We start from the raw sequence: 11,541 nt of genomic DNA on the forward strand, positions 1-11,541 counted from the left end.
ATATATATATATATAGGCTATATATATTTAAATTATTTTAGAATAGTATTTAGATACCATATTGCATGTCACACTGCTTTGAGTCAATCTGTATTGTATAAAGTGTTATATAAATACATTTGATTTGACAAGTAAACTTGAAATAATTTATTTCATGATAATGTCCTGCTGTAGTTTTTTTTTCTGTTATTGGGATGAATCTGATATAATCTAAAAACTGATGGATGTGACAGTAACAAGACTGAATAAATATACGTGACTTACAGCAGGATGGTCTTTGCCCAGTGTTTTCTCTCTGATGGAGAGAGCGTCGTTCAGCAGGTGAGCCGCCTCTTTATATTTATTCTGATCCCTGAGACACACAGACGGTGAAGTCAGCACATGGCGATGATGTGATGTGTCATGTGATGAAGATCGCTCTCTCACCTGTACACGAGTGCCAGGATGTTGAGCATGGTGGCCACGTCGGGGTGGTCGTGTCCCGAGGTTTTCTCCAGATCCTCCAGAGCTTGTTTGCAGAGCGGCACAGCCACCTCGTAGCGGCCCTGAGACGCGTACTGGATCACCAGGTTATGCAGCGTCCGCAGCCGCGCCGGGATCTCGTACCCGCCCTGCTGAGCCGCCGCCACCGCCGCACTGTTGTGCTGGTGCTGCACTGCAGAGGTCAGAGGTCAAAGGTCAGAGCAGGGTTAATGACATACGCACACATGAGAGAAGAAGCAGTAATGTTCACTTACTTCCTTGAGTGTGTTCCTCCTCATCGTTAGGAAAGAGATCGTCCAGAGAGTCCTTGGGCGGCTCACCGTCCTTCTCCTCCTGGACAGACAGACAGACAGAGAGACAGACAGAGAGACAGACAGTCAGACAATTAGAAAGACAGACAGAGAGAGAGAGAGAGAGAGAGACACAGTCAGACAGTCAGAGACAGACAGACAGACAGATGGACAGAACAGACAGACAGAGAGACAGACGGACAGAGAAACAGACAATTAGAAAGACAGACAGAGAGAGAGACACAGTCAGACAGTCAGAGAGACAGACAGACAGACAGACAGACGGACAGAGAGACAGATGGACAGACAGACGGACAGACAGACAGACAGACAGACAGACAGACAGACGGACGGACAGACAGACAGACAGACAGACGGACAGACGGACAGAGAGACAGACAGACAGACAGAGAGACAGATGGACAGACAGACGGACAGACAGACAGACAGACGGACAGACGGACAGAGAGACAGATGGCCAGACAGACAGACAGACAGACAGACAGACAGACAGACAGACAGACAGAGAGAAAGACAGACAGAGAGACAGACAGACAGAGAGAGCTCAGATGTGTTGGAATGATTGTAATTATGAGCTCCCAACTTGTACAAACTAGAGTCACTGCTAAAAATCACAGGCCTGGGATAAAACTCCTGAAAAACAACATTCATCTTTGCAGAAAGTCGTAATTACAGGTTGGAAACGACATGAAAAAAGCTCCTTTACTAGATCATCGGTTCAAAACCACCAGAAAGGCTTGAGACGGACACACTTTCTGTCCCTGTGCTGCAGATGAGCTGAAATCGACACAAACTCCAGCACGAGCACATTTTACAGCATTTAATCATCCCTGTTAGTGCTATTAAATACAAATGCAACTGTGCAATATATTTCTACATCATTTACTAATCTCTGTTGTTATTTAATAAAAATGCAATTGTTTAATATATTTTATACCATTTATTAATCTTAATTAATGCCATTTAATAAAATTCAATTGTTAAATTTTTTGTTTGTTAGTTCACAGTTCATTAACTAATGTTAACAAATACAACTTTTAAAAGTGATTCACAAAGTAAATGTTTAACATGTTCAACTTACACATGTTCAGCTCATCCCTATCAGCACTAGCACTAGCGAGGACTGACTCAGTAGTCAGCACTAGTGAGTGTGGGTAATCTGTGATCATGTTCTTCACAGGCGTGCTCTCACCGAAGGAGACACGTCCTCGTCGTACTTCTTGAGCTGGTTCATGAACTCCAGGTGCTTCTTCTCCTCCTCCAGCTGTGCCACGCTCTGCTCGCTCTTCTGCAGCTTCTGCTGTGTGTTTGCCAGCTCGTCTCGCAGCCACTGGTTCTCCTGACAGAGACGCCTCACCTGAGCGCGCAGCTTCTGCTTCTCCGACTCCACCGCGTTCAGATGATTGGACAGAGCCATCATCACCTGCACACACACACACACACACACACACACACACACACACACACACACACACGGTCACATGCTCACTCGTCTGGGAGGAACTCTATGACACACATCCGTTCCAGCTCTGGAGTCAACACGAGTCAACATTTACTGACTTTCACAATCTGACGTTTTTGCTAGTGAAAATAGCGTGCAATCAGCAGCTGTGGTTCCCATAAGGATTTATAAAGAGTCTTCGCTAAAGCATTAAAAGCCATGAAACAAACCAACCAGCGACGATGAGAATCACAACATTACAAACTTTCATTTGAACCAAAAACGTATTTGAAAATCAGACAAAGAGACGAGACTATAACGGCTTTAAAGAACTACAATCCCATGAGGCTTTGCAAATTACATAACCGGGGAAAAAAGTATGGAAAAATGTCAAATGTTTGTTTTAAAGACGTTGATTATATATAGAAGTTTGTTGGTTATATTGAAACGTATTGTCATATCAGCTTCAGAGTAGGGCTCGACCGATTATCGGTGCCGATATTAAGCTTTTTATGGTTATTTTCAAAACCGATATGCCGATAAACTAGTAAAGAAAGTTTGTCAAAGCCCGTGTTATAGTCTTAATTTTGACTTTCATTTTCATTTTTACACCAGACATATAAATCAGTTCAAAATACTGGTTATCGGTCTCTTGATCTGTAATAATCGGCATCGGCCCTGAAAAACACATATCAGTCGACCCCTACTTCAGAGTAGGGCTGTAATATTGATTAATCGTGATTAATTGCTTCCTAAATAAAGATGTGTTTACATAATATGTGTGTATATAACTATCACATTTATATGATTTATATTATATAGGAATATATATTAAACATACACAGTACACACACACATAAAACACGTACTTTAATTTCGGAAGCGATTAATCGGTTTTACAGCCCTACTTCAGAGTCATTCAGCATTCAACAACCGATATCACAAAAACAAACCTTTTATAAAACTCCACTTAGAAAAAAAAGGTTAACAATTTCATATAAACAACTTTAAATGATTCTTTTAAAACATTATTTAAATGTATTTGTGATAAAGTCCTTTGTGATCAAAATTGGGGAGAGAAAACATGTTTGAGTGCTACAATACTGACCATTATATATATAGAAACAAACATATTATGCAAACAAATATTTATGTATTTTGAGAGCGATACGTCAGTCGCAGTGCATTATGGGAGTGGGCGGAACTGAAGAGTATCGATTCTCTGATTGGTGGAGATTTCGCTGCAGAATCATGGGTAATGTAGTTTTACACTAGAAATTCTGCTGTTGAACGTGATTATCTATCTACGCACTGATGGCTTCAACAATAGCATTTTCCGTCGATTAACTACCTCGTGTCTCACAGTAGGTCTGTTTTTAACGGCTTATACGTTATCACTAAAGAAAACAAACAGGGTTTTTACTTCCGGAACCGACTGTTGTGTTCTACTGAGAAAAAAGTGGGAGGGGCTACTGCTGCATTTGCAAGGAAACGACTGGATCATTAATGAGAACCACAACGGGACTGGAGCGCGATGTTATGTTGTGATGAAAGACTATAAAGAGAAACAGCACTGAGGAGCATGAGTTCTGAGTACAGCGTGAGCCGGCGTCTCACCTGAGCCTCGCCCAGCCCCAGCTCGATCATCTCCACAGATCTCCTGAGCAGGCTGGACTTCTCGTGCACCACGCTGGCCTCCTCGTCCTTCTTCAGACACTTGATGGTCTCCCGCAGGCTGTGCAGGATGGAGTTGTGCTCGTTCTTCAGCGCCTCCAGACCCTGGATCACCAGCTTGGTGTTGGAGATGATCTCCTCCTGCGACAGCTTCTCCAGCTTCTCATCACGAGGGGACAACATCATGGACATGATCTCACAGAGGCCTGAGAACAGGAGAAGGTTCGAGGAGATCAGCTGAGCTGCGAATCGAACACATCAGAAGTTATCTGGCTAGATAAACCAGTATTTTAATGGGAAAGCAGATAGAGCCGTTACTGCGACACGCGGAGACAGATGAGGTTCAGATTCATCACCACAGTAACTAGCGTGCGCTTCAGATACACACTTCACTCATCGTTACTCAGCTGAGAGAGACAGGACATGACGCGGAGAGCCGGGCGAGACACATGCGGCCGGACTGAAGGACTGACTCATTCATTTCATCATCCCACACAGCGGAAAACACAGCTCAGTTTTATGCAGTTTCATTATCTGATGAAATTCTGCTGCTTGTGATGTACATCAGTGAGATCTGTATAACACTACAGCAGATACTGATATAAATTGATCTGAATATCAGTGGTCGCTCTATATCTCCAGTAATAATAAGATGAGACTGAAATGCTCCAAACATATAACGCAGTGACTGAGAGCTGAAGAAATAAAGGCTCCTCAGAAGATGTGAGATGTTCTGGAGGCTTGTGAAGATCATTCCTCCGCTGAGGAACAGTGAAAGTAAAGCTTCTGGAAACAAACGCTCCTCAAAAGATCCTGAGGATCAGATTTGAAGTGGAAGCTCTTCATTTGCAACGGCAGCATAAACTGTGTTGCATCAGTAACAACAGACTTTATTTAAACACACACACACTCACTCACTGACTGACACAAACACACACACTCACTCACTGACTGACACAAACACACACACACACACAAAACTGAAATAAACACACACACAGTTTCCCTGTCAATGAGGGCAGCAGGTTCATTGGGCTGCGGTCACTTAAAGCCTCTTTATTCCACCGCTGCATCACGCTGCTCATCCCCGTCTGTGACACACGTGCAGCTCGTGTGTGAAGGGCGTGATGATGATGATACTGTGTTGCATCAGTAACAACAGACTTTATTTAAACACACACACTCACTCACTGACTGACACAAACACACACACACATACACACACACACAAAACTGAAATAAACACACACACAGTTTCCCTGTCAATGAGGGCAGCAGGTTCATTGGGCTGCGGTCACTTAAAGCCTCTTTATTCCACTGCTGCATCACGCTGCTCATCCCCGTCTGTGACACACGTGCAGCTCGTGTGTGAAGGGCGTGATAATGATGATGATGACGTCAGACGACAGCTGAAGAGCCAGAGCAACAGCTCATCACACACACGTGCTTCATCTCGTCACTGGACTACAGCGCTCGAGGACCCAACATTACACCACAAACAACACATTCAGTCACTGATATTGAAGGGTTAGTTCACACAATTCTGTCATGAATTACTCGCCCTCGGGTCAGGAAGCTCTCGCATCTCATCAGAAATATCTTCATTTGTGTTCAGAAGACGAATGAAGGTCTTGAATTAATGACAGAATTTTCATTTTTGGGAGAACTAACCCTTTAACAGCTTACAGCAGAGCTTCCCAAACTGGGCTTTACCAGCTGAACAAAAGCTAATAATTAATCAAATGATTATTCATTACTGTAAACTTATAACTAATAAAGACTTTTTAAATAAAAGCAATAAAAAACACTTAATAAAAATAATCAACAAAAACATTTTAAAAAAACGACTTAAAAATAAAACATTTTTTTTTTAAATCATATTTTGTAGCAAGTGATTTATTTAGATGTTTTATTTAGATCAACACGTCCGGAAATGTGCAGTTAAAGCTGATTGAGAATATAGACGCACACAGCTCTGTAATGAGAGGACGCTCTGAATCACCGACATTCAAGACAATGAGTTTCAAACTGGGACGACATGTGGGAGTTTCTTCTGGTTTATAATGAAGGCCGCTGAAAACACGATTCTCGAGCTCCTGACTTTGATCAATAACATCCGGCTCTGTCTCTGAGACACTGCTGAACAAGTCACGGCTCGCATCTGGAACATTCACCTCGAATCACACAGCAGAAAACACTCACTCAGATCCTCAGAAACACATCTTTAGCTCATAAATCACCCTACATTTGCTCTAAAGACACCTGCAGTGACATGAGATTCATAACAGTGAGAGATTACAGTAGCAGAGACTGTGAGGAACACACACACACAAACACACACTCACACACACACGTCTCACACACACACCGTGTCTCTCTCTCTCTCTCTCTCTCTCTCTCTCTCACACACACACACACACACACACACACAGCGCTTCATCACTCTCAGACCGTCAAACGCGCTTCATGAACAAGCACACTCTCTATAACACACACACACACACACTGTAACACACACACTCACACACACACTCACACACACACTCACTCACACACACACACACACACAGCGCTTCATCACTCTCAGACCGTCAAACGCGCTTCATGAACAAGCACACTCTCTGTAACACACACACACACACTGTAACACACACACACACATGGCGCGCTCTAGAAGCTCGGATCTCGCACCTGGAATCGTCGTTTTTGTCAGGATTCGCTCGGCGCCCCTTTAATTCCAAGATGTCCGCTGTGGATGTGACAGTGCGCATGCGCACACGCGCGGACGCGTCGGTAGAAATGACGTCACTCCCTAGGCGGTGGTTCGCTAATGGGCGTGGCTTTCATTCCTGACAAAGACAGCATCCCTCAGCAGCTGCAGCGTCGTCTTGATTAGGGCCCTATTGTTTTTCTAAGGGTTGTTATTATTATAATAATTTTTTTCTTTTAAGGTTTTTGGGGCCCTTAACATACTCGAAAACTCTTGAAACATTGCACACATGTTGCAGTCTGCGGCCATCAGGGCTGGACTGAGTTTCACATGGGGGGGTCACCGGGGGTCACCGGGGGGGCCTAGCCTTTATAAAGGTGAGTTTTCAGGAGCTCTGCAGCACGTATGCCTAAAGAAACAGTCGTGGATCACTATTTGAAACAAAACTATTTTAATAGCATTCAAATATACACGGATGGCTCAGATTCTGGGTATACAGCAGCAGCCATATATATTCCCTCTTTTAAATGTAGCACAGCTAGAAGGTTATCTAACGATGTGTCTGTGTTCACAGCAGACATGATGGCAACTCTAATAGCTCTGAGTCTGCAGTGGCTGGAAGAAACCAATCCTGTAAGTGTAGCAGCTGCTTCAGATTCATATTCACTATTACACAGCTTAAATGGTGGGAAATCAGCATCTAGACAGGATATACTTTATGACATATTACAGAATCTGTACAGAATAAACCAAACAGGAGTACGAGTAGAGTTTTTATGGAGACCTGCCCATAGAAGCAAACGAGGACAAAGAAAGCAACTTGTTGAAAAACTGAGAGATATGGAAATCAATGACATTTCAGTTATGAACATATTTCAGAATGCACAGAAACATCTAAGGGTTTATGGTTTTCTTCTAAAATATCTGAGAGATACAGATTTGATTAGAAGAATTTAGGGGGGGGGGGTTATGTTAGTAGTATATAGTATGTTATAGTAGGTGGCGGAAATGCACCTTAAGCTGGTTTGCCAACCGCCATTAAACACAAAAGAAGAAGAAGGAGCGCTGTAGCACGCACGCTTGATCTGCACTCACCACAATTCATACACATGTATGTCTCATCAGGCCGAACAACTTTCATGCTGACCGTCAGTGCTCTGCCCAACAGGAAGGTGGCTATTTACGGTTTTGTGAAAAGCGTATGCTCTGGAGTTTGATATACTCCTCTGAGGATTTCCAACCGATTACCGCCAAACTCGGTGCACATGATCTCAAGACATGGGGGATGCTAAACTGCCAAGCGATTTTTGATATCTCGAACGGTTTGCCCGCGGCGAGGCGGTGAAGTTATGGCGAGAAATGAGAAACAGGAAGTGTCTAATAGCATCCACACATATTGTCTGATTTTGATCAAACTGCAGGGGTTTGTTCGGTGTATGATGCCGATCGCATTGATGTGACTATTAGGAGTCAAAGATATAGCGCCACCAACTGGCGTCAGGAAGTGTGTCATTTTCAAAATGCTTTTAATGCAGCATCTTATTTTTACTCGATTTGCTTCAAACTTCATCAGATTAATGTCAGAACACGGCCGATGTAAAACTGGTGAGGGGATATTGATATCTAAAATTTTGTTGCTATGGCAACGTGTCAAACTTGACTTGGAATTTGATATACTCCTATGAGGGTTTCCAACCGATTGCCACCAAACTCGGTGAACATGATCTCAAGACATTGGGGATGCTAAATTGCCCGTGGCGAGGCGGTGAAGTTATGGCGAGAAATGAGAAACAGGAAGTGTCTAATAGCATCCACACATATTGTCTGATTTTGATCAAACTGCAGGGGTTTGTTCGGTGTATGATGCCGATCGCATTGATGTGACTATTAGGAGTCAAAGATATAGCGCCACCAACTGGCGTCAGGAAGTGTGTCATTTTCAAAATGCTTTTAATGCAGCATCTTATTTTTACTCGATTTGCTTCAAACTTCATCAGATTAATGTCAGAACACGGCCGATGTAAAACTGGTGAGGGGATATTGATATCTAAAATTTTGTTGCTATGGCAACGTGTCAAACTTGACTATTCTTTTCTGGTGATTTTGATTCAGATAACATTCTTAGAATTTCATGAAACTCAACACACATATCAGTATTAATGATATATAGACACTGGGAAAAGCTCAGAAAAGGGCATGGTTGAGGCACTCTATAGCGCCACCTTTTGACAAAACTTGGGGGGGGGGGGGAGTTTTAGCTACAGCCACCAAACGTGGTACATATATTGTTCTCATCAAGCCGGACAACTTTCTAATTTATAGTAATTAGCTACGACCAACAGGAAGTCATCTATTTCGATTTTAATGTGGATTTTTGGAAAAATATGGCTGTGAATTAATGCAAACTCCTCAGAGGAGAAATATACTATACACACCAAACTTTTCCTACATGATGCCAAAACATTGAGGAACTTAAATTGCGGATGGATTTTGGATAGCTTGAACAGTTTTGCCGTGGTGATTTATTAAAATATCTGTATAAAAGGAAACAGTAATTGTCTTATATTATTAAAGTGCATTTTCCAAACTCTTCCAAACTTTTTACTTATAGAGAACAAGTCATTCTGAGGAAACTTGCTTAGTTTAAAAAATGCATCATGCTCGGAGGCCACAAAAAAATGTAAACTATCACTCATTATTGGTGTCCGGTGAAGACCGTAATGCCAAGGATGAACACCAGATAGAGCCACAGGATTAAAAATCTTTTAACCTTAATCCTGATCAGCTAATTAGCTGTGTATCAGAATGAAAACAAATGCATAGAATCAGTTGAAATGTTACGGCCGTTCTGTACTCAGTATACTTCTAAATAATTATTGTAGAAATGCTTTTAGAGCATTAAAATCATTTTAAAAAATCTTTAAAGAAAAAATCATTACAACTTTTATTTATCCTACCTCTCTCACTGAAAGGATAAAAAACATTTTAAGTCTGACTCTTCACTGCTCAGTTCAATTAATTAGAATAATAAACACACATATATATGTATATATAATATGTATTTTACTGGTAACATTGTTTTATATAATTTTTGCCATTTTCATGTTCATGTTAATTCACAGTACATAAACTAATGTTAAGATACAACTTTAAATTTTAATAATGTATTAAAACATTTTTAACTTAACATTAATTAACATTAATAAATGCTATATAATTATTGTTCATGTTAACTAATATAGTTAAATAATATAGTTTTTAACACTAGTTAATTCAGAACTAACAAACTAACTATGAACCACCTATTTTTACTGTATTTATTTGTTATTAAAAAATATAGTTTGTTAGTTCATGGTACAGTAACAGATGTATATTAACTATACATTTTAATTAATAATGTAGTAGTCAATTTTGAACATAATATTAACTAAGATTCATATATACTATATAAATATTGTTCATGTTAACTTATATAATGTTAAAAACTAAAACCTTTTTAAAAAATTACAATGTTTGCACAATTATAAAATATAATGTTATCTTAACGTCCGAATCAAACAAAAAACGTTTTTAAAACCTGTAAAAATTGACATTTTGAGCATTAAGAGAACGTGCTCCTTCTCTTCTGTGATTGTCAGGAATAACAAACAAATCCAGCAATAAGACGCTTTTAAATCCGTGTATCATTCGATCATTCGTTTTTTGATTTAATATTGAAAGTAGAAAAATGAATAAACAGCTTGAATATTAGATTTCTACACGTGGGCGGGATTAAACGCCCCTTTCTGCTGATTGGTCAGGCGAAGATCAAACCGTGCCGTCATCAGTTCTTCCTCAGTTCCGTGCAGCAGAATAATAGTCCTCCACTGCTGCAGGTGCACGGATTAATAACACATTTATTGCAACTACATTTAATCTTCTTTCATCAAACAAACAGACAGCTGGACACAACTCACACCTGGCCAGAGTCTAGACAGGGCTTTCTTATATATATATATTATATCTTATATATAGATATAAATTATATTCTTTGCATCAGCTGGGCATGGCAGGGTATGTATGATATGACAGCTGTCTGTCTGATAGCCTACCCTGCTCACCCAGTAAGTCTGTTTGTTTAAGTAATTCATTAATTAGTTTAAAAATAAATACTTTAAACACTAAGACAAGAAGTAAGGAATAATAAATTGGCTTGGGTATATATAGGCCTATAATGTTCATGCAAGAACTGCCATTCTGACTGACAACCGGAGAACAACAGATATTAAATAGCCTACTGTTAGTTATATAATGTAGTCTTGTGTTTTATTAAAATTGATTATAATTGATATCTCAAAAGGATATGCACTTGTGCGCGGCGTGAGCTGATTTTCATAAAATATAATAACTTGCCTTTTCCATTTGTTTCTCACCAAACCCTCAGTATACCTTCAGAATGCTTGGAATATACGCCACGAGATGCATAGGATTATTTTACCACAGATATGCATCCGCTTCAAAACAACAACAAACCTAAAGTCACCATTCTCTGCCATTAAATTGGCAAGCGCCAGCAGGACATGTTTGTGTTATTAAGTAATAAGCCTTTAGAACAACATTAAGGTGAGTAGTCACTCTAGTTCACACAGCTCCAGTAAACTGCGATGGGTTAAATAAACTCAATAAGCAGACAGACGCGACTACAGTCAAGCGCAGACTGGAAATAAGCAGCAGTCATATTTAAAGCAGTTTACATTAATATTGAGTACTGATTGAAGTTCACTTGGATTATTTTCCCCATCGAGGGGAAATAACTTAATACTCTGTCATTTATAGTCGTATGGTAAAATTTATATTTTTAATTGTGTAACGTTATGTTCAAAATAACTACAAAATGTCATGCCTTTGAAAAATAAAGAGAACAACAGAATGCGCTGCTTTAG

General features: G+C 40.4%; 1 protein-coding gene across 1 annotated transcript in view; it reads right to left on the reverse strand.

Moving 5' to 3' along the window:
- LOC107601628 (kinesin light chain 1-like) overlaps nt 1-6,692 on the reverse strand; it is a 25,041-nt gene extending 18,349 nt beyond the window's left edge. Inside the window, exons 1-6 of the mRNA XM_016293879.1 lie at nt 6,601-6,692; nt 3,853-4,115; nt 1,987-2,217; nt 738-816; nt 427-655; nt 265-352 (exon numbers count right to left, since the gene is read on the reverse strand). Of these exons, the coding sequence (XP_016149365.1) occupies nt 265-352; nt 427-655; nt 738-816; nt 1,987-2,217; nt 3,853-4,101 (876 nt within the window). The 5' untranslated portion in view covers nt 4,102-4,115; nt 6,601-6,692. The remainder of the gene's footprint in view (nt 1-264; nt 353-426; nt 656-737; nt 817-1,986; nt 2,218-3,852; nt 4,116-6,600) is intronic.
- Between the last annotated feature and the right edge of the window lie 4,849 nt (nt 6,693-11,541).

Source organism: Sinocyclocheilus grahami, unplaced genomic scaffold (genome assembly GCF_001515645.1).
Source record: "Sinocyclocheilus grahami isolate Dianchi unplaced genomic scaffold, SAMN03320097.WGS_v1.1 scaffold309.1, whole genome shotgun sequence".
Lineage (NCBI taxonomy): Eukaryota > Metazoa > Chordata > Actinopteri > Cypriniformes > Cyprinidae > Sinocyclocheilus > Sinocyclocheilus grahami.